The 26,039-nt window shown below is 47.8% G+C and overlaps 2 protein-coding genes across 3 annotated transcripts in view; one reads left to right on the forward strand and one right to left on the reverse strand.

Moving 5' to 3' along the window:
- The window catches only part of RSPH9 (radial spoke head component 9), a 24,014-nt gene extending 22,670 nt beyond the window's left edge, over positions 1 to 1,344 (forward strand). Inside the window, exon 5 of the mRNA XM_010369742.2 lies at positions 1,125 to 1,344. Coding sequence (XP_010368044.1) covers positions 1,125 to 1,285 — 161 coding nt within the window. The 3' untranslated portion in view covers positions 1,286 to 1,344. The remainder of the gene's footprint in view (positions 1 to 1,124) is intronic.
- On the reverse strand, positions 589 to 19,106 carry MRPS18A (mitochondrial ribosomal protein S18A). Of its 2 annotated transcripts, XM_010369744.2 has the most exons (6): positions 18,968 to 19,106; positions 12,111 to 12,142; positions 9,537 to 9,644; positions 6,219 to 6,342; positions 5,928 to 5,997; positions 1,528 to 2,234 (listed from the first exon to the last, which is right to left on the reverse strand). In XM_010369744.2, the coding sequence occupies exons 1-6, from the start codon at positions 19,077 to 19,079 to the stop codon at positions 2,090 to 2,092; spliced, it is 591 nt and encodes a 196-aa protein (XP_010368046.2). In that variant the 5' UTR covers positions 19,080 to 19,106; the 3' UTR covers positions 1,528 to 2,089. The 2 variants fall into 2 exon arrangements, with proteins under 2 accessions (XP_010368045.2, XP_010368046.2); XM_010369743.2 differs by having other exon boundaries at positions 589 to 2,234; positions 5,928 to 6,342.
- Between the last annotated feature and the right edge of the window lie 6,933 nt (positions 19,107 to 26,039).

Raw genomic sequence — 26,039 nt, forward strand, 5'->3', positions numbered from 1 at the left:
GGCCTGGAGCAGGGCTGTGGCTGGGCCGGGAGAGGCCTCAGTGCGCAGGGGAATAGAAGCCCCAGATCTGCATCCAGAGGCGATTTTCCCAGGCTCCTTCCTCCCACACTGTGGCTCCCTCCCTGGGTTCTGGAGCTGAATCAGGCCCTTCCAGCCAAGTCCTCATGGCTGCACGACTCAGCCCTGAGCTGGGCTGCTCCTGTGTGGGGAGGCAAAAACCAGGGCAGAACCTAGGACAAAGGCTCATTAGGGGCAGCCCAAGTCCCCTCCCAATAAGGATGGCTCCCAGTCTACCAGCTGCCAGAAAGGGCCATTGAGCTAGGAGGCCTGAACTGCCCAAACTTCTATTTGAGCCTTCCTTTCCTGATCTGGTCTAAACCAACTCAGGAGAGGCTTCAGGAAATGGGGAAGACAGAGCAGAACGGCAAGTAGGGGCAAACCACACGAGAACTGGTGACTGTACTGGGTAGTGTGGGAGGAGTTGGTGTCTCTTCCTTGGCCCAGCCTAACTCCCCTCTGCCTGTGGATTCAGCCTCCTCCCCAACTCAACCTTTAGCTAGACCTGCTGACAGGAACAAAATAGACTGGTTTGAGTTTCACCTCTTTTCATTTCCTTTACCCTCCCCCTGAAAGTTGTTTTAATGAGCAGTGAGATGGCTAAAAGGGCTGGGTGTGGTGGCTCACATCTGTAATCCCAGCACTTCGGGAGGTCAAGGGGGGAGGATCGCCTGAGCCCAGGAGTTTGAGACCAGCCTGGGCAACAAAGTGAGGCCCCATCTCTACAAAAAACCAAAAAAGTTAGCTGGGTATGGTGGTGCATGCCCATGGTCACAGCTGCTCTGGAGGCTAAGGTGGGAGGATTGCTTGAGCCCAGGAGTCAAAGCTGAGGTTGAGTTGTGGTTGCACCACCGCACTCCAGCCTGGGCGACAGAGTGAGACTATGTCTCTTAAAATGAAAAGAATAATGGCTAAAAGGCAATCGGAGTAAAGCACCTGGAGAATTAAATGGTCTTTCTCCAGTGGAACCTTAGCACCTGGGGTTGGCTGCCAGGGGCCACAGCACAAAGGGCAGAGCTCTGGCTCCAGCAGCACTCAGACCTCACCTCCTGCCTGTCTCCTCTCAGGGTCCTGGAGTATCCAGATGGAGAGGGGCAATGCCCTGGTGGTGCTGCGCAGCCTGCTCTGGCCAGGCCTCACCTTCTACCATGCTCCCCGCACCAAGCACTATGGCTACATCTACGTGGGCACTGGTGAGAAGAACATGGACTTGCCCTTCATGCTATAGAATGGGAGCCAGCCTGGATTTTTTAAAACAGAGTCTAAACATGATTTTCTTAAGTTTCAGTGAACTTGGCCCGCCTGTTCTATCTTACTTTCTTATCTCCACCTCCATCTGGTTCCAGGTTCTGAAAGGCCCACTGAGCCAGGGAGCTCATCTCTAAAACAAGTGGCAGAGGGTTGGAACGTGCTAATGAAAGAGATACTAGACAATAATGGGTGAAATGGCTGCGGGAGGTGACAACCAGGGCCCCTTTGAGGAAGGCAGTTTCTTGGATTCACACGAGAGCAGCAAGTGTGTCAGGTAGCCCACCTTGGCTCCTTGCAGCTCTCCCAGAGTAAGGAGCTCACAGCTGTCATGAAGAGGATGGGACCTGTTTGGCCCATGAATTCCTTCCAATTGACTCATTGGCCCCATCACAAGAGATCAGTGACTCAATGCTCTGCACCCAACTGGAAATGTACCCAGGACCCCCTGCACTTCCCAAGCAGTGAGCACACACCCAGTGGGTAAGCCCACGAGCCCAGTTTTTGACATTGCATTCGGGCAAAACTCCTGTCCCCAGCACTGAGCATGGCCCAAGCCCCACAGCAGCTGGCAAGGGACCCAACTGCCCTGCCTGCCTTTAGCTCCCAGCATTGCTACTGCGCAAGCCAAGGGTACTGAAGTTAGTCCCACTGTCCCCTGTCCATCCATGTTGGAGGGGCCAGGCCATCATGGTCTGGAGTATAGTTGTGGCTGAGGGCTTATGAGTGTGCCTCTTACTCCCCAGCACAGGTGCAGGAGGAACTCTGGAAGCCCTGCTCTCTGTCACTGATACAGCTTCCAAGGTGTTCTTGAGTAGCAGACATTGTCCCTTAGAAGGGGTGACCCCACAGGCATGTGCACCCTGTTCCAGCGGGGGCCTTTTTTGTAGATGGGCTTGACGGAGCCAGGAGCCCAGCGCGTCAGGTACCTGTGGAGGGAGAACAAAGAGGTGCCTGTGAGGGCTGGGGGCCCAAGCTGGAATTGGGAGAGTGGAGCACTGCCTCCTCAGGCCAGGCCACGGTTGGGCAAGCAAATCCTTTCACCAGTTTCCCTTTCCTGAAGTGCAGGGATTTTCCTGGGAGTAACTGCTGAGCGTCCTCTAAACAGATGGGCTGGGCTTTTGCTGCCGCAAGCCTGTGTGGCCAGGGTCAGGCAGCCCAGGGCCACAAGCTCCCTTGATCTTTTGTTTTTTTTTTTTTTTTTTGAGACAGAGTCTTGCTCTGTCACCAGGCTGGAGTGCAGTGGCGTGATCTTGGCTCAATGCAACCTCCACTTCCTGGGTTCAAGCCATTCTCCTGCCTCAGTCTCCTGAGTAGCTGGAATTACAGATGCCCACCACCACACCCAGCTAATTTTGTATTTTTAGTAGAGATGGGGTTTCGCCATGTTGGCCAGGATACTCTTGATCTCCTGACCTCGTGATCAGCCTGCCTCGGCCTCCCAAAGTGCTGGGATTACAGGTGTGAGCCACCGTGCCCGGCCCCCTTGATCTTTATAACAGTCAATGTTGGTGTGTGTTTGCTGAGGAAAAGGCAGAAAAGAGGCTGCCTGAAGAGCAGATCATTCCTCTCTGGCCTCAACCATGGGGCGAGAAGAGCTGATGTAAGGGCCTGGAGGAACCCACTACTCTTCCCCATTTGGCTCACTCAGCTACCCCAGCCTTCAGGGAACTCCCCAGGGTACCATAACCGGTGTCAGACCCCTGCCCCTCACCCAACCTGTGATGGGAATCAAGGGGTAAGGGCCCATGGGCGCGGCCCTAGCATACGAAGGTTCCTGTAAGTAGGAGGGGGGTGGGGAAAGATGGCTGCTGCCCATGGACCTTTGGCCTCCTTTGGGGATGGCCAGGGCCCTGATAGTTCCCAGAAACGTGGCTCATGCCGGCTGGGACTGGGTTTTACTCTGTCCAGAATAAAACTTGGATCCTGTCCAGAAAGGCCCATCCTTCATTCTGAAAGCTCAGCCATGACAAACGCCAGGAATCCTCCCCTGCCTCCATTCTAGGTTGGGGCTCAACCCAGCTGTCTCTAGAGACCGTCAAAGAAAAAGTTTTTTTATTAAAAAAAAATCAATAACCTTAGCTAAAAACTCTTACATAAAAGAAGTGAAAAATGATTGCTGATTTATGCAGTTCAGCTGAGCTCTGCTGGACCTTGGTCTTCTGCTGCCAGCCCTGCGTTGAGGGGAAGCTGCGGGAGGTGCTGACCTGCACTCCAAGTGTGTGCTGGGCAGGGAGGGGAGGGCCTTCCGTGTGTCTCCTGGAACTGTCACTGCCCTGGCCAGGGTGATGACTGTGAAGGAGGCTAGCTACAGGGACTGCTTTTTTTTTTTCTTGAGACAAAGTCTCACTCTGTCGCCCAAGCTGGAGTGCAGTGGCACGATCTCGGCTCACTGCAACTTCCGCCTCCTGGGTTTAAGCGATTCCCCTGCCTCTCAGCCTCTGGAATAGCTTGGATTACAGCGCCCGCCAAAACGCCTGGCTAATTTTTGTATTTTTAGTAGAGACGTGGTTTCACCATGTTGGCCAGGCTGGTCTTGAACTCCTGACCTCAAGTGATGCACCCGCCTTGGCCTCCCAAAGTGCTGGGATTACAGGTGTGAGGAGACTGCTTTTTCTATGGTCGGTGGTGCTGGGTGACGGAAGAGTAAGGTAAAGGGAGGGGACCAGGGATGGCCCCTTTGCTGGCCTCTCCCAGGCTTCAGAGGGGTACATGAAGAGAATGGGGTATGGGAGCAGGCTCCCCAGAAGGGGTGCTCATTGAGATTTGGGGATGCAGAGGATAAGCTGAAAAGGTTCTCCAGAGCCACTGTCCTAAAGCTGTTCTTTCTCCCGTGCCTTGGAGAGGCAAGCTGGGCTTTAGCTGGCCTTGGGCCTGATGCCTGTGCCACATGGAGCAGCCAGCCGGCAGGGGGTGGGCTGGGTGGCCTCCAGCCAGCTCTTTGGGAACACCCCAACTCTAGCAAGAACCAAGTCTCTTTCCTAAACCAGCCCCTTCCTACCTCTCCTGAAGGGGCAGCAGGAGGAGGGACAAAGTATGGCTCCACCAGGCCCCAGCAGAGCCTGGGCCCATGCATGGCAGCATTAAACGAGACTCCCCTGCAAGGGAATCCATTTCCTTCGTAGCCTGAACTCCCTCTCCCGCTCAGGGTGGCCTTTTGCAACCGATAAGCCCCCACACATCATCAATCCTGTGTCACGTTAAAGGATGCCGGATGTATGGGAGGGTGCCTGGCCTAGCTTCAAAGGCCTGAGGCAGGATGGATTGTGTCCTCAGGCCTGCTGCTGTCTTTTAAAAAGCCAGAGGGGGTGGGCTCAACCCCCAAATGGTCCATAGCACAGTTAGGAGACATAGGAAGAGGTTAGCATGTCCTGCTCTCCAAGAGCTGCTGGCAGATGGCTGAGCTAGCAATGTGGGGGGTGCAGGTAGAGACGGACACACAGCCAGGGTGCTGGCATGGTGTTGGTAAAGGTCCAGCTCTGACTTAGCCTCCAGGGACAGAGAGGCAGTGTACCAGGAAGAAGCCCTGCATTCCCACATCCCACAACCCCTGCAGCCCCTTACCCTCCATGCCTGAGTTCTGGTGGGGAACAGCCTAGGAGGTTTGCTGGGGGCTGAGGCGTTTGCTTTGTGTCAGTCATCTTTGATACCTTACAGAGAGCAATTCCATTAAAAAAAGGACAAACACTGCAAATACTTTTGCACCAACCTAATATGTTCCTCACTCCAGTCTGGGAACCACCAGCTGGACAGGAGGAAAGGGCCATTCGCAGGGAAGAGGAACCCCCTCAAATCAATTCTACAGACCTGGCTCTACTCTCAACAAGGGGATACTAGAGATCTAAGACTATGTGAGTGTGCTGATGCCAGAGAGGAGGGAAGAAGGGAACTTGCAATGGGACAGCTGCTTGAATGTCAGACAAGAATCTGCCCCCATTCTACAGGGTCCTGCTTAGACTAAAAGGCAGACAGAGTGATTCCAGGGGCTGGGGGCCATCCTCTCCTTCTCTATATGAACTCAAGGCCTCCTAGGCTGCCACATGGTGCTGTGTAGTTTGTTAACTGTACAACTCTGGGGAGCACTATTTGTGACCTAGTCTACATGGATATTACCCTGAAGTTGTCCAGTGTGCGACCTGCACAGCTTTATTCAGTGGCACTAACCCAGGAGGCCCTCCCATTTCTAAGGCCTTCTGTCCTCTAATAACCCCAGCACTGGAGAGAGCTGGGATACTGAAAGTTTGTAGTAGTACTAACGTCCCCATAGCAACCCAGTGTGATGTCATAAATGGGGGATTAGCACATTCTAATGCCCAATCAGCAGGCCTCTACCCTCCTTGCCCCTTTGCTAAGGGCACTACAGGGGAGGAAAGAGGCTGAGGCAAAAGAAGAAGCAGAGGAAAGAGGCTGAGGCAAAGAAGGCAACAGAAGAAGCAAAGACTGCAGCAGGGGTAGACTGATGGGGTGGATGCTCAAGCTGGCAGGGGAATGGAACAGACAGCCAAGGTGCATAGCTTTCCTGAGCTGTGGGATGATTTCCGGCAAATAGCTTCCCCAGTGGAAGCCAGTGAGGGCTAAGGGCCCGCAGAATGCTCAGGTTGTTCACATCCAGGCTTGCTTACCGGTTGAGTTGAGGTTTGCTCTTCGGAACAACTCCTTCAGGAAGCCGAGGCCTGTGATTTGGTAATAGACCTGAGTGGGGGGAAGATGGGATAGTCTTTGCAGCTCCCTCTGCAGCTCTGAGGAGGCCAGAGGGAAAGCCCAAGGGAGTGGGGAGGTTGGCATTGGGTGGTCAGTATAATTAACATTCTGGATATCCTCTTTTCTTCCAGGAGGGGCTGAAACATGGGGCAGCCGGGTAGGGAGAGAGCACCTGCAGCCCTCTGCCCCTCTTGGTCCCCAGGGCCTTCTACCTGCTCGGTGGGCCATCTTCACACACTCCTCAATCTTGCGGTGTTCTTCCCGGCATAGGCCTGTGATCTTTCGCGGCAGCATGCCTCCATGAGGCCGGATGAACTGGCTAAGCAGCAGAACATCCTAGTGGAAACCGAAAATAGGGGATGAGGGTCAGCTGGGCTTGCTTTTGATGCTGGGAAGCTAGGGCTTCATGGTCTACAGGGGAGGCTGATGTCTCCTGGGAACCTGGCTGAGATCACTTCCTCCACACAGAGCTTTGCACACTGGTCTGCTACCTTCACCCAACAAAGGTTAATCCCAACTTAGTAAGATTTTCTGTACCCCATTACCAACCCCAAGAGCTCCCAGCTTCTCTATGATTTTTTTTTTTTTTAAGGCAAGGGCTCACTCTGTTGCCCAGGCTGGAGTACAGTGGTACAATCTTGGGTCACTGCAATCTCTGCCTCCCAATCTCTTGCTCAAGTGATCCTCCCACCTCAGCCTCCTGAGGAGCTGGGACTACAGGTGCGTGCCACCATGCCTGGCTAATTTTTTAGAGATGGGGTCTTGCTATGTTGCCCAAGCTGGTCTCGAACTCCTGGGCTCAAACAATCTGCCCACCTTGGCCTCCCAGAGTTCTGGGATTGCACCCCTACACGTAGCCTCATGAGATCTTCTGATAGACTAGGTTAGAGAACAGAAACTCTTCAAGAAGTGTCACCAATCTTTTATGAACCTGAAGCATCTTTCTTGGATAAAATGTCTGCTCAGGTGGGGTTAGGAGGCATGCCATATGTTTCCACACAAGAGGAAAACCTGTAACATTTTAGACCTTAAGGTCTATATACCACAAGCCAGAGTATATGCAAACAGCCCCTCCACCTCTTGCCATTCCCTCTGAAGTGCTAGGAAGGCATAAAAGCCAAGGAGGATGGAACTAGGGTTGTGAAGTTTAATCTCACATGATCTAGGCCCCCTGTAACCAGATCTGAATGGATTCTTGGGCTTCCTTCAGACCATCACATGCTCACCAAGCTGCTTGGGACAGGTCAAAGGAACAGATAAACAGAGCCAGAATCAAGAAAAGGGACCACTTCCCTGTTAGGTCTAAAAGGTTACGATTCTCAGACTGCTTGAGCTCGGGAGTTCGAGACCAGCCTGAGCAACATAGCAAGACCCCATTCTCATAGAATGGCTTAAGGGGTTAAAGAAAACTCACCATTCCCCTCCCTGCAAGTGCCTGGCATGCCAATCTTAGCAGTCAAGTTCCACAAACTAACTTGCTGCCCTGGCAGGCGCCTTGCTGCATAACTGCAGATTTGTTTTAATCACTGGACAGTTCCTGAGGGACCCAGGCCTTCAGTTCCCACCCCTGTACTTTTCAGAATCTGATGAAAATAATTTGGATTGGATTAATCCAGGGCTAATCAACTGGGCTGGAGGCCCCAGCCCTCCACCGTAGGCTGCCAAGCAAGCTAACAGCTTTGTGCAGCTCAGGCTAATGGTGCTCTGAGTGGAAAGGGGTAAAAGGAAAAACAACTTTAGCCTTTACCTCAGACGGGATTAGATTTCTTCTGCTGGAGAGAGCCAAGTATGTTTCCTGGAAAAAGCTGGTAGGAAGAGTGCCCTACGGTGGCTGGGCGGGTGTGGGGTTTGCTTTCCTATCAGCAGCTGAGGTTCCAAGGATGCCCACAACCCCACTCACTTCTGCATGGTGAGCAGCTGGAAACACTGCCCCTTGCCTGTGTGCTTGCTTTCTGTTACTCCAGGCGGCCATCAGGAGAAGGGCCCCAGGACAGAAAGAACCCCCCCACCCCTCAGGGTGGCCTCAAGCCAAGGCTTCCAGCCCACGAGATTAGTTGGGTCACTCTGTTCAGATCGCACGGGCATGTGGCTTCTCCTGCTCTTATCACCTGACCAGGATCTCTGCCTTTAGTCATCCTATTCCACAAAGGGGCAGAGGGACAACTTACAGGTCAAACTGGCCCAGAGCCTGCATCACCTGAAACCCAAAAATAGGGTGCTTCATGTCACCAGTGAGAGCTCTGAAGAACAAGTAAGGATTTCTTCAGGGCTGTGTCCTTAGTCCCACGCCCTCCCCATCTCTGGGGAGGAGGTAGTGTAGTCATTAGGAGCACAGGCTCTGCCTGGGCTTTCGTCCCTGGAGTTTGTATCCCAGTTCTGATACTAGCTGGGGGATCTGAGGCAAGTTCACTGACTTCTCCATGCCTCAAATTTCCTCATCTGTAAAATGAGGATGAAATCAGTACCTACTTCATAGGGTTATTGTGAAAACTAAGTGAACTAAAACAGATAAGTACTCAGTGCCTGACAGAGTATGCACTCAATGTCACTTGTTGTTATTATTCACTACTTTCTTCTTTCCCTGGAAACGACTGCACTAGAAGAGCTTGAGCAATCAGGTATCTTTATAGCTCCAATACAGAACGACAGGGTGATGTGTTCCCAGATCACAGTGAGAACCAAGAGTCTGTTGAAATACACCTTCATCATAAAAGAGGAAAGCCAAACCCAGATCATGATTCCATCCCACAATAGGACAACCCCGGTGAGCTGAGTTAAGGGCCCTAGTGGTCTGAGGCACAACCAGACCACAAACTCAATCAGTGGCTCTCAACCCTGGCTGCTCATTAGAGCCATGGGAGAGCACTGAAAAAATGCTCAGGCTCCACCCCCCGAGGCTGATTCTGCACCCTGACCTCAGTCTCCCAGGCTACTGAAGATGGTGATGGGTCTTCTTCAGAGGGAGAGCTGCAGTGAATGAGACTACATCTACAAAGTGGCTTGGGAGGACCTGGTGGAGCCCATGCATCATTTTTTTTTTTTTTTTTTGAGACGGAGTGTTGCTCTGTCGCCCAGGCTGGAGTGCAGTGGCCGGATGTCGGCTCACTGCAAGCTCCGCCTCCCGGGTTTACGCCATTCTCCTGACTCAGCCTCCTGAGTTGCTGGGACTACAGGCGCCTGCCACCTCGCCCGGCTAGTTTTTTTGTATTTTTTTAGTAGAGACGGGGTTTTACCGTGTTAGCCAGGATGGTCTCGATCTCCTGACCTCGTGATCCACCCGTCTCGGCCTCCCAAAGTGCTGGGATTACAGGCTTGAGCCACCGTGCCCGGCCTGCATCATTATTTTTTAAAGCTCCCCAGGTGATTCTAATGCGCAGCCAGGGTTGAGAACAACTGGACAAAATGCTCCCATCTCTGGTGGTTCCATGAAATGCAGCAGTAGCTAAAGCGGGGGGACACTGCTCCAGTTAACCAGGGAATCTGAGAGCTTCATGACACACGGAACTGAGTGTCTCTGTACCCAGACTCACGTCATAGTTATACTTGTGCTTCAGGTTCCAACGGCAGATGGGGCACTGGCCAGAGGGGTTAGGAGGATTTGGACTGCCCTTGGGAGTCGCTGTGAGACGGCCTTCAATCTAGGAGACAGAGAAAGAGAGCTAATGTGAGAGACAGGGCCTGCGTGGAGCCACATTATCTTTGCACAAACCCCAAAATGATGGGAATGCTGGTGAAAGTTTACCTTGGGGGTTCTTGTGGGAGAAGCTAAGAGGTTTCTCTGCCTGAACTGTGGTGTTTACTCTGTAGTTGCTGTATGCTAGGCCTTGAGATAGCTACAGGGATGTGGTTTGGTGGCTTACAGGGGTAATGGAAACCATCTGACCTTAATACAAGTGGCAAGAGGGAGGGAGGGTTTGCTGTATCAATTGAATGCTACCTTTCCTTCCTCAAAAGAAAAAACAAAGGCACCAGAACACTATACTTTTTCCCCTCCCTGGCTTTTGGGGGAAAGTAACACATGCACATGGTAAAAAGTTTCAAGTGGCACAGGGATATAGAGTCCAAAGAAAGCATCCCTTCCATCCCACATGTCCTCCTAGGGGGAAAATGCAGTTCCCAGCTTTATCTTACAGAGCTAAGGCTATGCCAGTGGGTCTCAACCAGAGGTGATTTTGCTCCCCAGGGGACATATGGCAACGTCTGGAGACATTTTTGATTGTCACGTCTGGGGGAGGGAGTGCTACTGGCATCTAGCAGGGATGTTCTAACCATCCTCTACTGCACAGGACAGCCCTCACAACAAAGAATTACTCAGCCCCAAATGCCAGGAATAGCAAGGCTGAAAAAACCCAGGCTGTGCCATATAAGCAGATATGCAGGCACTCCTTCTGTCTTACAAAAGAAAGGAAAAACTAACACGATACAGATGGGAGGATACATTTCCCTGTCATGCTCCTTGCTTTTATCATTTTGGATGCCACCTTTTAAACCATGCTGAGGCCAAGTGTGAAATGACCTCCCTATCGCTGCTGTATCCTGTGATACAGTTTTGGAATTACTAAGCGCAATAAACCAACGATCTGGGAATTAGCTCCAGTTGCAAGAGGGGAGTTTAGAGAGCCTTGCTAACTGAGGCCATGGGTTATGAGAGTGAGGCTGGGACGGGTCTGAGAGGCTTTGGGAGGGAAGCAACACTGTCTCTTGGGGGAGAAGTGGCACAGGGGAAAGGGGCTGGAAGTACTACTTGGCCGTGCAGGGCACTGCTACCCTCCTTCTGCCACGGCAATCACAACTATGCCAGAAACTGAGATGTTAGAGAAAATTCCCAAGTACATGGTAGGCCTTGGGAGGCAGGTTGCAGTGGGTCAGGGGTTGGGGGGTGGGGAGAATTAACATTTATTGACTCCCCATTATATGTGCAGCTCAGTGCTAAGAATGGTTCACATATATTAGTTCACTTAACCTCCAGAATCTAGTGAGGTAGGTGTCTGATCTTATTTCATAGGGGAGAGAATAATACCCAGTCAGCCATGGCCATGCTGCCAAAGGCACGGATGGGCTCTTCCCTCCCCTGAGGGCTCTCATAGGCCACAATGCCTCCACATCTATTCTACAAACAGCAGACTCATGACCCACATGAAAAACACTCTTTATACTCAAAAGTCAGATATATTTCTTTCCTCCAGTGTGGAGTTTATAGAGTGAATGCTTGTTTTGGCTTTGAATCAAGAAGCCTAAAAGGTACCCTAAGGGGACTGGGGCGGTCCCCTAAAAAGAACTGTTTTAAGGCTAAGTAGTGGAAAGGCAGAGGGAGCATTCTAGGGGGAAACCTAATGGACTTGTCCTGGGAGTAAGACTGCCTTGGGAAGGACTGAGCTCGGCTGGCTACCTAAAGGGTTAAATCTCTGGTTGACATGGAAGTTACAGAGGCCTCTGGGAGCTCTGTGGAGTCGCTGAGGATTTCTTGGAGGCATAGAAGGCCATGTGAAAACAACGTCGTTGTCTTTTAAGGATTATAGGATAATCTAGGCCCCATGACTCCCCAAGGAAGGGAGGTGGGATGGGCCCAGGGAACGAAAAGGGGGAGTGGGTAGATGAAGAATTGTTCCAACTTTCTTACCAACAGACAAGCCAGGGTGCCAGCTAGTAAGCCAGGGCCGGGAGAATGTCACTTTTTAAATGCATCATATAAGGAGTAGTTTAGTCATTCTAGGCAGAAAAGAAAGGAACTGAGGTCCAAGCTCTTGGCTCTGGGTCAACTTACTCTGGCTCTCTAGGCGTGCAATAATGCCTTAGTTTCCCCTTCGGGAAACTGATTCATCACCCACCAAAGAGCTTATCAGCAAAGGCCTCTGAGACCTTGCTATACAAAAGGCCACTTTAATCAAAGAGCAGATACCTCAGCCCAGGCATAGCAACTGTTCCTGATTAACCACACTATAGCGCACAGCTTGAAAAATAGTAGACTGTGGGATTTATGGTCACTGAGGGAGCTGATCCTGGAGCTGGGCGTCCAGTTTGGCCCCTCCCTCCCTCCCTCAGAGGAGTGGCCAGGCAGCTGCAAGTGTTAAGAGGTTATACGTGGCCGGCTCAATGGTACTTACTATAGTCGTCTTCCCTTCTTGGATCTCCACCACTACAGAGATAAAGCGGGAAAAATTAGGTCAGCCATTTAATAAGGAACAGAGAGTTTCAAATAACAGCTCAAATTCTACACATTTGGAAAAAAGCAGCCTTCCGTCTGTACTCTCCCATGGTCTCCACCTGGAACAGAAAGCACGCAGGGTTCACCCCACTAGTGCCAAGGCTCTATGCCCTTGAGGCGGGGTGGGGGCAAGCCCAGGATGCCCAGGTAGCATCACCTCTCTGGTATGGGATTAAGGAGTTCCACACTGTTTTTGCCTTTCTATGCAAAGATTTATCTTGGTTCTATCCAAAGGGATTGGTCAGATCCTGTCCTACAGTGGCTAGCAATAAAAGAGGGTGGGGTAGTGGTATCTAGAAGACCTTCAAAAGTACCCAAGCAGTGTGTGTTCCTACACAAAGAGAATCAGATAAGAATGGTTTCTGCTTTGAAGAATTAACAATGTAAGAAACAGCGCTGAACTAACACTATTCCAGTGGCACCCCAGTGAATGAGCAAAAAGACAAGTTCACTCCCAGAACACATCCGGAGGGCCGTGAGGGAAATCCTCTCCTCTTCTCCCTGCAGGGTTGCATTTTATTATCTATACTGGAGAGGGCTGATGGACAGGTAGGAATAAGGAGCATGAAGATACTGGGTCCAAGAAGAATTTCAAGTATTGCCATTCCAAATGGAGAGGGATGCCCTCCGTGCTTTGCCTATTTAGGAGAGGCAGTCAGAAGAGAACCTGAAGGCAAGACAACCAGTTGCACACATCTGTCAGGCTAAATACATTTCCTATCTTACTACCTTACCTAACCAAGATGCAGAATGACAACTTCAACCATCATTCAGAGAAGAACCGAGCCAATAGCCCACATTTCGGATAATATAATCAGATAGTTCTTGGAGATACGCCCTTGCTGACAGTTTCTTTAGAAAGACAGAAGCCAGACTGGGTACAGTGGCTCACGCCTGTAATCCCAGCACTTTGGGAGGCTGAGGTGGGAAGAAATACTTGCGCTCAGGAGTTAAGAGACCAGCCTGCGCAACGTGGCAAAATCCTACAAAAATTACTAAAATTAGCCAGGCATGGTGGCATGCACTTGTAATCCCAGCTACTTGGGAAGGTGATGTGGGAAGACTGCTTGAGCCCAGGAGGTTGAGGCTGCAGTGAGCCATGATCATGCCACTGCATTCCGGCCTGAGGGACAGAACGAGACCCCATCTCAAACAAACAAACACCAATAAAAAGAGAAGGGACCATCTAAGGAAAAAGGTAGTTGTAACCCAACCAGAGGCCCATGGCAGCATCTGTGATCACTGAGCTCTGTGACCAACACTTAATTGGACACAGACTGCTTGGAATTGTCTCTTATTTGTCTTCTGGGCAACGCATTCATAAAGACTCACTGCTCCAAAACAACCAACCTGACAGCCTCTCAGTGTCCAACGCCAGACATACAAAGGAATAACAATGACTAGAAAAGCCCTGAGGCTTTCTCTAGAGAACACTGTAGTTATTAATCAATTCAAAGACAACCTAGGTTTTTCAATGTAAAAGAAAATCCGTCACCTCACACACAGATCTACTTGTACAGACCAACCCAAGAATGGGATTTGAGTGAGACTCAATGTGGTCCTCAGTCTGGAAGCCAGCACAGCTGCAGAGGGAAGGTCACTGCAATACATCAGTCTGCAGAATCAACCTACAAATAGAGGATGGGGAAAAATGAAGGGAGGTAGGAGGCCGGCACATCCCCAGTCCAGTAGGGGTTCCAGGCACCCTGCAACTCTGCAAATTTGCAAAAACCAAGTTGAGAGACAACCTAATCTGAGCAACAAGTAGGGGGGAAAGTTTCCAAGAATCCCCAAAGGAAACAAAAGGAGAGACACGTTCTGGTACCACTGGAGTCAGCAGAAGAACAATGCCCTGAAACACAAGTGGATAAACATGTGGTTCCCTGCTTGGTGGAGGCACTTGGGTCCTAACCATGAGGTAAACAAGTCTAACAAAACACACATCACTCGCGGCAAAGTACCAAATCCTGAAGTCATCCCACTGGCCCCTGGAAAACAGATCAAAGCCCATGGCAAGCTCCACTGTTCACAAGCTCCCCCTCCACACAGCAACTCTGAGCCAGCGAATCATCTTACTAGAAGCCAGTGGGTAAAACAATAGGCAGATGCTTATCTAACAGAGACAATCTGTTAAACCAGAAGGAATGACTTGAGAACTCACGTTGAACTGACATCGATCAGGGTGGTGTCTTAGTGCAGGAGAAGGCCCTGTTGGAACCTGGGGAGGCCCTTAGTAGATTTTAAGCCTCTGGAAAGAGGAGATAGGAATCAAAATAGTATTGATTTACAGCGTGCATACAAAAATGTGTCAAAACCAAACAAAACCTGAGATCCATTTTGTTCCTGGCTGCCTCCCTATTCAAGAGAAGTGGGGGTGGCTAAGAAAAGCTGGACTGAGAGATTTAGGCACTAATAGAAAACTTGTTTAGAAAAAGATGGAATCACCCTTGTGTTCTGCGATATGGCAGTATCTAGTAAGCTAAGCAAAGAGATGAAGTAGTTTTCTAAACTAGAACTAAGGGCCAAAATCTTTCCAGATAAGCACTTCTCATACACACTGAAATAATTTGTCCCAAATGAGGCAACACATTTGCTGGGCACTTGTGGACTGTACAGCTTCGTTCTACTTACTGTGAAGAGTTACAGTAGAATAGGAGCTGCAGTCTTTGCCCTAGAGGAGGAAAAGAACTAAACTCTGTATGGGAACTTGACTGTAATAAAGTCCATGCCTTGTAAAAAGGTCCTTTGAGTACTTCAGTAAATACTTGCCTAGGATGGAGTCCAAGATAACTGAATTATAATAGTCTAGAACAAATGGCATTGTGGTGAGATTGCAGTGAATGCAAAAGGAGGAGAGGGGGTGACACCTATAGTCTCAGCTACTCAGGAGGATCACCTGAGCTAAGGAGTTAGAGGCCAGCCTGGGCAACACAGCAAGACTCTGTCTCTTTTTTTTTTTTTTTTTTTTTTTGAGACAGAGTCTTGCTCTGCCACCCAGGCTGGAGTGCAGTGGCCGGATCTCAGCTCACTGCAAGCTCCGCCTCCCGGGTTTACACCATTCTCCTGCCTCAGCCTCCCCAGTAGCTGGGACTACAGGCGCCCGCCTCGTCGCCCGGCTAGTTTTTTGTATTTTTAAGTAGAGACGGGGTTTCACCGTATTAGCCAGGATGGTCTCGGTCTCCTGACCTCGTGATCCACCCGTCTCGGCCTCCCAAAGTGCTGGGATTACAGGCTTGAGCCACCGCGCCCGGCCTAAGACTCTGTCTCTTAAACAACAACAACAAACATGGAAAATGCAAAAAACCTTGATGGCCACATGAACAGACATAGTGAACTGCAGCCATGTAAAGACCCAACTGGTTAGTAAAAGAGGAAGTGAAAAAGGATGAGGAGTGCAGGGCACTGCTGAAGTGCCCAGAGACCAAGGTCCCTCTTGGAGAGGATCTGTGGAAACCAGGGCCCAAGCAGAGTAGGAAAGACTGGAGTAACTGATGGCTAGGCAGTGGCCCTAATAGTCTTATGGAGGGTCAGGGAGAGGAGTGCCATGTTTGGGATGTGTGCTTGCATTTCTGGCCACTGACCACCTTTCGCAAACACCTTCCTGCCTCAAGCCCTGCTTCCTCCAGTTCATCTTTAATTCTACCATTGAAGTTTCTGGTTCCCTCATCACCTCCCTTTCTTTCCCTTGGACCCCTGAAGGAACGTCCCTCTGACCTATGCTTCAGAATGAGGAGTTAGCAGGTTACTCTGGACTATGTCCCCTGAATTCTTTAAAGACGCCAACTCACTCCTCTCTCAAAGCTTTTATATGGGACTGCCCAACCTGCCAGGCATATCCTTGTCTGAAATGTTAGGTCTTCCAGAAGGCCTTCTTAACTGACTGAAAGAGATGAAGCAAATTCCCTTTGGCCTTTGCTCAATTCAATATACCCTTCTCTAAGTGGCTGATAGATCATGACTTAATTTATATATTTTTTTAAATTTTATTTTAAATACATTTCCTTCACAAGGACTCTAAGAGGGATAAGGGAGGAATGAGATCCAATATAGTCTCTGCTAAATCTGGCAGTGCCAACCATAAAGGCACTAAATGGTCTTTGGCAAGTTAACTGCTAAGAGCTTTCAGGGAAGGAGGGAACAATAAGGAAGGCCCTGCCATGGAATACCAAGGTGATGTTACTGGTGGAGAGGGAAGAGGGCTGGCTCTACTTCCAACTCCATGACTTATTAGACATGTGATGCTGGGCAAACTATTAAACCCCTTGGGACTGCATTTCCTCATTTATAAAAATGAGGACAGTTAATATCCACCTTTAAGGTGTTTTTGAGAAAACTGAATAAATGTATGTGGAAAACCTAGCACAGTATTTGAAGCAGGCACAGTAAGTCACAATTTTTATTTTTGTCCTCCTTCAGTCTTGCTTTTTCCATAATAATCTTTTTTTGGTTTTGTGTATCTCTCTGGTCAAACTTTAAACCAGGCTTTCTCAACAGCAGCAGGACTGCCATTTTGGGCCAGAAGGTTCTTTGTTGTGGGGAACTGACTTGTGCATTATGTTTAGCAGCATCCCTTACCTCTACCCCCCAGATGCCAGTAGTACCAGTTGTGACAACCAAAAATGTCTGCAGACATGGCCAATTGTTCCTGGGGGACAAAACTGCCCCCCCAGTTGAAACTTTAGACTGAAAGTTTTCATAGACAGGAAAATTGGTGCTCAGTCCTCATAAGCTGACTAAAATCATGTATTATTATCTGATACTTCGAAAAGTAAGATGCTTGAATATTTTCAGCAAGAGACCCAGCTTCTTTCCCATACATTTAAATTCTATGTGTACAATATTGTTTGAGTGTCACATATACCAGCTGAGACTAGTCAAAATTAGCTATATGTACAATACTTTATGCTTTACAAATAATGGATAGAATAGCAAAATAAAATGTTTTCATTTAAAAGCTTTGAAGACAGGTGATTCTTAAGAATATAGAATATGGCAGTGCCTTCATGTAGAATCACATTAATTCAACCTAACATTTAGATGAAGGCCTTCAGAGACCCATTTGATCCATTTTTCGTGTTTTTAAAGAGGTAGGGGTTCTCACTATGTCGCCCAGGTTAGACTCCAATTTCTGAGCCCAAGTGATCCTCCCACCTTGGGCTCCCAAAGTGCTGAGATTAAAGATATGTACCACTGTACCTGGCTTATAGTCCATCATTTCACACACTCTCCAACTGAAAAAATTCTTTAAGACTTATTTCAAATATTTGTTATTAAAACAATTCCTCATGCCTTTTTTTCTGGATAGCAAAATCTGCCTCAACTCTGAATTTCAAAAGAATATGCAAATTGTAGCCAATAGTGTTTGACACTTGGTAGACTCCCCCAAAATGGTATGGAGATGTGCCTATTTTGCAGCATGGGAACAGATGAAACATCCAAATTCTTTCTATCATCTGCATGATTTCTTCAGCGTCTTTATTAATGGGTCTACTAATGGATAAGTTAACTAGGCAGTATCCAGACTTTTTTTTCTAGCAAATACTCCCCTTACGGGCTGAATTCTTCAAACATACCTGCTATTTCCATTTCTTCAACTATCTCTTTCAATTCTCCAAACTGGATTCCTTGTTTGCCACTCTATTGAAATTGCTATTTGAAAGCTACAAACAGACCTCTTCTGAGACAAATCCAATGGCCCCTTCATTAGGCTCTTCTTTTTAGACTTTTCTGCTCCCTCTGACAACAATGATCACTCTTTTCCACTGGATACTTCTCAGCTTTCGTTAAAGGATATGCTGCCCAATACTATGCCAGATCCTCAAAAAACCCCACATCTCTTCTTTTGCACATCACTCATCCTTTCCTGCTTCCAGGAGTACACAAAGGAAGGCTATGTCCTAAAAGACCGTTTCACTCTCCGCCAGATTCCATCCTTTTGTGAGTCTGCTCAAGACACATCCTCTTTATGAAAACTTCCAACTGAGTTTGCTGTTTCCAGTAACTGAGTCTCCCTGTACTTCATCACGTAAAAGGCTAACTTGCATTTATTGGAGTGTGCATATACATAATCTCATTAGAACCTAAGCTTTTCAGAAAAAAGGCTGTATTTTCTGTCTCCAGAATTCCTTCACAGCTTGAAGCATAGCACTTGCCATTCAGTAAGCTCTCAGTTGATGCTCGACTCAGGCCGCTTTCCCAGATTAAGATTAATGAAAAGCTGAACTACCATTCTGCATTTGCCTATGTCTCAGCTATTCAATGGCCTTTCCACTTTGGCCTCCCCTTCACAGGGAGACTAGCGGCCCGGGCAGAGAAAGCCGCCATCAGATCACAGCATTTTGAGAAGAGAAAGTGGAAAGGGAGGCTCTGGGGGGGTACCCAGATGGCCTTCCTTCGTGATCCAGAGACTCTTTAATAAAAGAGACTGCGATTCGGAGAATATAGAAGGGAGAATTAACATGAAAACCCTTTCCAAAAACTTTTCTGAACCTTGGGACAGGTTTCTTTTCTGCTCCTGCTAAGTAAGCAGGCTTTTCTCTTCGTCCTCCTCGGCCTCGTGAGGATACTCACAAGGGGCAGGAGATCAAGATAAGGCACCAGGGTCTGGAAGGGGCTTTTAAGCACGCCTGGGGAGCCGGTACCTCCTAAGTTTCAGAATCGCACGAAGGAAAGGGAGGAAGGGGCGCACCGGGGCTGGCGGAAGCAATCTCCGCCGCTCTTCTCAATTTCAGGAGGTTGCTGGTACGCATGACTCACCTTCCCTGAACCCGCGAGCTGGAAGCCGAGACCAGCTGGTCGCTGCCGGGCCCGCTAGGAGGCCACGCAGAAGCCGCCCACAGGCGGACACCAGACCCTGGAAGGCCGCCATCTTGAGAAACCTACCCTGACCTCTTGTCCATTTCCGCTTCCGGAAGGTGGCGCGCGCCGCCGCAGTGGTGGGGCAGGAACGGCGGGGGCGGGGTTGTAGTTCGCTTACTCCTGTCACGTTACTTCTGTCACCTGTCTGCTTTGGGGTAAGAAGAGAGGCTTCTGCGTCAAGCCTATATTTCGTGTTGAGGATCTAGGGGAGGTCTTCTAGCTCCTGTCTGCCAATGCCTGCAAATCTTCAAGGTTGCATTCGTTTCTTGGAAGGCTTCCTTAGGAAAATCGCACGCAACACTCCTACCTAAGTCTTTAAAGTTTTCTCTTCACTGCACGTCAGCTGTGGATTTTCAGCTTCTGTGACTGGGCTAGACCTCTACAGGAGAGGCTGAAATGGTTAGGAACTCTGGCTCTGGAGTATAGGATATCAGGCAGACCATGGATAGAATTGATACCACCTTCTTCCCTGACCACTGCCACACTGATCTTTGATTTGCATGTACTTTGACCTCTCTCTAGCCCCAGGGCCTTGACACAAGCTGTTTCCTTTGTCTACTCTTTAGTTGTCTAGTTAGCTTCTACTTATTTCTTAGAGCTTGCCTCAAACCTTATTTCCTTATTTGCTTGACTGCCCATTCTCAGCACCAGATGCCTCTCTGTCTTAGTGCTTGGGACGATTTCAGTTTTATGTTTGTTTTGTATGTGTCTTCTCACAGACTGTAAGCTCCATGAAGGCAGGAACATTGTTTTCTGTTGACTCTCACATCTCCAGCACTTAGTATAGTTCCTGACACATAATAAGAATACAATATATACTTGTTGAATGAATGAGTAGAATCTATTTTATAGGGCCTAGGGGAGGACTAGACCCTGAAAATTAGATGTGATAAAACATAAGTGATCGACTGGGTGTGGTGGCTCATGCCTGTAATCCCAGCACTTTGGGAGGCTGAGGCGGGTGGATTACCTGAGGTCAGGAGTTCAAGACCAGCCTGACCAGCATGGTGAAATCCCATCTCTACTAAAAATACAAAAATTAGGTGGGTATGGTGGTGGGCACCTGTAATCCCAGACACTTAGGAGGCTGAGGCAGGAGAATCGCTTGAACCCAGGAGGCGGAGGTTGCAGTGAGCCAAGATTGCACCATTGCACTCCAGCCTGGGCAACAAGAGTGAAACTCCGTCTCAAAAACCAAACCAAACCAAACCAAACCAAAACAAAACAAAAGTGCTCAATAAACATAAGCTAGTTAATAGAGCAGTTATGGAGATGACTCTTTTCACAAGTTGGACTCACTTGTGTTGTAAGGAAGCTTATGGTACCAAAGAGAAAATACAGCTGCCCAGTTTTTCCTCTTTTAGATTTGTGGGACATATAGGATGTTCCTCTGGAGCTCCATAGGAAAGGAAAATCATTCACAACTCAGTTCTTCCACTTGGAAGGATAATTTCCACCTTCCGTAATAAGCCTGAAGAGGGATTTTCTAGTTAGCCATCTCTGATTCATAGATGGGAAAAGTCAGGCTTATTAAATGACATAGGATGTTTTCTGATGAGTGGGAGAGGAGCCCATCATCCAGTTAGGACCATCACCCTAGTAGGCTAGGAGGATGCAGAGCAGCTGCTGTATGGAAAGTTTGAGTGGCATCATCATAGACAGGGAGAACAGGAGAAATGCAGCGTTGGGGTACATTAAAACATCTCATTTAGCAAAGGTAAACCCGGTGAAGGTGAAACTTAAAAGAAAAGTCAATCAAGGTGGTAGAGACTGACACGTGGATTAGGAGTGAAGCAGAGGGTCTTAGTGGGGTGTAGATCTAGGTGTCCCAGCCAGGATCAAGAAAGCTTTGACTCTCCCTATATCTTCCAAGTTTGTTCTGTATAGATGATCTTGAGCTTATGGATGTATAGATGACCTCTGTATAGATGACCTTCTGTGTTTGTACTGCATCCCCTGTTTCTTCACCCATTTCCAACTTCCAGGAATCTGGTAGAGACAAAGGCAGCAACAGAGCCCCACCCAGGGCTTGCTTTGGACATAGTGAGCTAAAGCATTTGAATGCCAACCCTCTTCTCATTATCTTATCTTAACTTATCATAACCAAATTTTATTTTAAAAAACAACTATAACAGGTAACATGTGATCATTGTAGAAAAATGAAACAACAAATAAAATGAAAAGAAAATAAATGTCATCTAAAATCCAGAGATAAGCATTGTTTACATTTGGCAAGATGAAATAATACTGTGGATATTCTTTGCCTTATAATATCTTATTTTTCTGAGTCCATTTATGATTAGTCCCTACAGTTCTGTGAGACCAGGTTTTGATCAGGAGACTAGCTTTAAAAAACAACAACACATCTTTTAATTAAAGTATTACCCGGCCGGGCGCAGTGGCTCAAGCCTGTAATCCCAGCACTTTGGGAGGCCGAGACAGGCGGATCACGAGGTCAGCAGTTCGAGACCATCCTGGCTAACACGGTGAAACCCCGTCTCTACTAAAAAATACAAAAAACTAGCCGGGCGAGGTGGCGGGCGCCTGTAGTCCCAGCGACTCGGGAGGCTGAGGCAGGAGAATGGCGTAAAGCCTGGGAGGCGGAGCTTGCAGTGAGCTGAGATCCAGCCACTGCACTCCAGCCCGGGCGACAGAGCGAGACTCCGTCTCAAAAGAAAAAAAATAAAAGGTATTACCCATGAAAGAAAAATACACAGGCTGAGTACAGTGGCTCATGCCTATAATCCCAGCACTTTGGGAGGCCAAGGAGAATGGATCACTTAAGGTCAGGAGTTTGAGACCAGCGTCGCCAACATGGTGAAACGTCATCTCTACTAAAAATACAAAACTTAGCTGGGTGTGGTGGTTGGCTCCTGTAATCGCAGTTACTTAGGAGGCTGAGGCAGGAGGATCACCTGAACCCTGGAGGTGGAGGTTGCAGTGAGCCGAGATCGTGCCATTGCACTCCAGCCTGGGCAACAGAGTGAGATTCCATCTCAAAAACAAAACAAAACAAAACAAAACAACCACAAATCATCGGTGTACTGCTTGATGAATTTTCACAAAGGGAACACACTACCCATACTGGAGTGGAGTGGCATGTTCAAGCAGAACATGACTGGCACTCTAGAACATCCCCTTGTGTCCCCTTCCAGACACTACCTCCCAAGGATAATCATTATCCCGACTTTTAGCACGATACATTACTTTTCCCTGCATGTGACTTTTATATAATATTCCACTGTGAATATGCCATATTTTAAAAAATCACTTTTTTTTTTTCTGTTGATAGAATTTAGATACTTTCCACTTGGGACTACTACAAATAGTGCTGTAACATTCTTCTACGTGACTCTTGGTGAACCCAAGAACAAACTTCCGGGGGCTGGGCGTGGTGGCTTACGCCTGTAATCCCAGCACTTTGGGAGGCCGAGATGGGCGAATCATGAGGTCAGGAGATTGAGACCATCCTGGCTAACATGGTGAAACCGCGTCTCTACTAAAAATACAAAACAATTAGCCTGGCGTGGTGGTGGGCACCCGTAGTCCCAGCTACTCGGGAGGCTGAGGCAGGAGAATGGCGTGAACCCAGGACCGGAGCTTGCAGTGAGCTGAGCTTGCACCACTGCACTCCAGCCTGGGCGACAGAGTGAGACTCTGCCTCAAAAAAAAAAAAAAAAAGAACAAATTTCTTTGGGGTCTATCCAGCAGTGGAACTGTTAGGTTGCAGGGTATGCCTATATTCAGCTTTAGTAGAAGATATTGCCTTGACAGTTTTTACAAAAGCCTTTTTAAATTAAATTAAATTTTTTTTTGAGACAGAGTCTTGCTCTGTCACCCAGGCTGGAGTACAGTGGCATGATCATGGCTCACTGCAGACTGGACTTCTTGGGCACGGGTGATTCTCCCACCTCAGCCTCCTGAGTAGCTGGGACTACAGGCACATAACACTATGCCCGGCTAATTTTCTGTGTTTTTTGTAGAGGTGGGGTTTTGCCATGTTGCCCAGGCTTCTCTTGAACTCTTGAGCTCAAGAAATCTGCCTGTCTCAGCCTCCCCAAAGTGCTGAGATTACAGGCGCAAGTCACCATGTCTGGCCCAAAGGCCAGGCTAGATACTGCCAAACAATTTTCCATAATGATTGTACCAGTTTACTCTGGTATCAACTGTGTGTGACAGTTCTAATTGCTCCACACCTTGTCAATATTTGATTTTTTTTTTTTGTCCTTTTAATCTTGCCATTCTGGTTGGTCTGTAGTAGGCTCTCACTGTGTATTTATTTTACATTTCTCCGATGCTTAATGAAGATGAGAAACTTTTCATGTGTTTATAGACCATTTGTTTTTATTTATTTATTTATTTATTTATTTATTTATTTATTTATTTATTTATTTTTGAGACAGAGTCTCAGTCTGTCCCCCAAGCTGGAGTGCAACGGTGTGATCTTGGCTCACTGTACCCTCCAGCTGCTGGGTTCAAGTGATTCTCCTGCCTCAGCCTCCCGAGTAGCTGGGATTACAGGTGCACCCCACCATGCCCAGCTAATTTTTGTATTTTTAGTAGAGACAGAGTCTCACCATGTTGGCTAGGCTGGTATGGATCTCCTGACCTCAGATTATTCACCTGCCTCGGCCTTCCAAAGTGTTGAGATTACAGGCGTGAGCCACCACACCTGGCCAATAAATTTTAAGCATGCAGTTTAGATAGCAATATAGGCCATTTAGACATCTCTTTTGTAAGATGTATGTTTAATATTTTGGCTCATGTTCTATTGGGTTGCCTGTGTTTTGCTTTTCTTTTTTCTATTTATTTATTTGTTTATTTATTTAAAGACAGGACTTCTGTGTCACCCAGGCTGTAGTGCAGTGGCACATTCGTGGCTTTCTACAGGCTTGACCTCTCAGGCTCAAGTGATCCTTCAACCTCAGCCTCCTGAGGAGCTGGGACTATAGGCATACACTATGATACCCAACTATTTTTTTTTTGACATGGAGTCTAGCTCTGTCGCCCAGGCTGGAGTGGAGTGGCATGATCTCGGCTCACTGCAACCTCAGTCTCTTGGGTTCAAGCAATTTTCCTGCCTCGGCCTCCTGAGTAGCTGGGATTACAGGCTCCCGCCACCACGCTCAGCTAATTTTTATATTTTTAGTAGAGATGGGGTTTCACCATGATGGCCTGGCTGGTCTCAAACTCCTGACCTCTGGTGATCTGTCTACCTCAGTCTCCCAAAGTGCTAGGATTATAGGCATGAGTCACCGTGCCCAGTTTGATACCCAGCTTGTTTTTAATTTTTTTTATGGAGACAGGGTCTCACTATGTTGCCCAGGCTGGTCTCAAACTCTTCCCCTCAAGCGATCTGCCTCAACTTCCCAAAGTGCTGGGATTACAGGCATGAGCTATAGCTCCCGGCATGTCTTTTTCTTATTGATTTGTAGTTCTTTATATGTTCTGGATACTTATCCTTTCTTGACGATATGTACTTTAAATGTCATCTCCCTCTCTGTGGGTTGCCTTTTAATTCTCCTGTAGTTTTTTTTTTATGAGGAGTATTTAAAAATTTTTAATATGTGCAATTTATCAGTTTTTTTCTTTTATGGTTGATACTTTTTGTTTCCTATTCAATTCTTTTTCTGGCTGGGCATGGTGGCTCATGCCTGTAATCTCAACACTTTGAGAAGTTGAGGCAGGACGATTGCTTGAGCCCAGAAGTTTGAGACCAGCCTGGGCAATAGATGAAACCCCGTCTCTACTGGAAATACACAAAAAAATTAGCCAGTCATGGTGGTGCATGCCTGTAGTCTCAGCTACTCCAGAGGCTGAAGTGGGAGAATCACCTGAGCCCGGGAAGTCAAGGCTGCAGTGAGCCATGATTTGCCACTACACTCCAGCAGCCTGAGTGATGAGAGTGAAACCTTATTTTTTAAAAAAATATCTGGGTATGTGCATGCAGTCCAGGTTACTTGGAAGGCTAAGGTGAGGAGGGTCACTTGAGCCCAGGTGTTTGAGGTTACACTGAGCTATGATGATGCCACTGCACTTCAGCCTGAGTGACAGAGTAAGAAGGTGTCTCTATAAAAAGTAAAAAATAAATAATAATATTTTTGTCCTCTTCAAGATTATGAAGATGTTCTGTCTTTTTTCCTGAAAACTTTATTGTTTACTTTTCACATTTAGGTCTTTGAGTCATCTAGAATTGTTTAGTTATGTTGTCTGAAACTGGGATTAAGATTCATTTTTCCCCTATAGTTTCAGTATCTAACTGACCTAGCACCATTTAAAAATTTCACACTTTTCCTTTTCTTTTTTTGAGATGAAGTTTTGCTCTTGTCGCCCAGGTTGGAGTACAATGGTGCGATTTCTGCTCACTGCAACCTCTGCCTTCCGGGTTCAAACAATTCTCCTGCCTCAGCCTCCCGAGCAGCTGGGATTATAGGTACCTGCTACCATGCTTGACTAACGAAAAGTTTCACACTTTCCCCCACTGCATTTCATCTGGTCTGGTTTCCGGAATCTCTGTTTAGTTCCCGTGGTCTCTTTTTCTGTCATTTGGCACTATATATATATATGTGTGTGTGTGTGTGTATGTATATATACACACATATACACACATATATATGCACGTATATGTACATACATACGTATACATACATACACATATACGTATATATACACACATATATGTATCTATATACATACATATATACATATGTATCTTTGTTTATTTTTTCAGAGACGGAGTTTTGCTCTGTCACCCAGACTAGAGTGCAGTGTCTTGAACATGGCTCACTGCAGCTTCAGCCCCCTGGGCTCAAACAATCCTCCTGCCTCAGCCTCCTGAGTAGCTGGGACTACAGGCATACTTTGGCACTATTTCTAATGGTTATGTACTATTTCATTGTCTGGAAGTTCAATCTCCAATCTCCAATTGCTAAGCTTTTAGCTTGCTTTTTTTTTTTTTTTTTTTTTGAGA

This window comes from Rhinopithecus roxellana, chromosome 4, assembly GCF_007565055.1.
Source record: "Rhinopithecus roxellana isolate Shanxi Qingling chromosome 4, ASM756505v1, whole genome shotgun sequence".
NCBI classification, from domain to species: domain Eukaryota; kingdom Metazoa; phylum Chordata; class Mammalia; order Primates; family Cercopithecidae; genus Rhinopithecus; species Rhinopithecus roxellana.

What these genes read in the sequence shown, in the direction of transcription:
- MRPS18A (XM_010369743.2), bottom strand. Translation starts at nt 19,079, where the DNA reads ATGGCGGCCTTCCAGGGTCTGGTGTCCGCCTGTGGGCGGCTTCTGCGT. An exon ending in AGCTCGCGGGTTCAGGGAAG is followed by an intron (nt 12,143 to 18,967) that starts GTGAGTCATGCG and finishes TTATCTCTGTAG; the next exon opens with TGGTGGAGATCCAAGAAGGG. An exon ending in AAGAAGGGAAGACGACTATA is followed by an intron (nt 9,645 to 12,110) that starts GTAAGTACCATT and finishes TCTGTCTCCTAG; the next exon opens with ATTGAAGGCCGTCTCACAGC.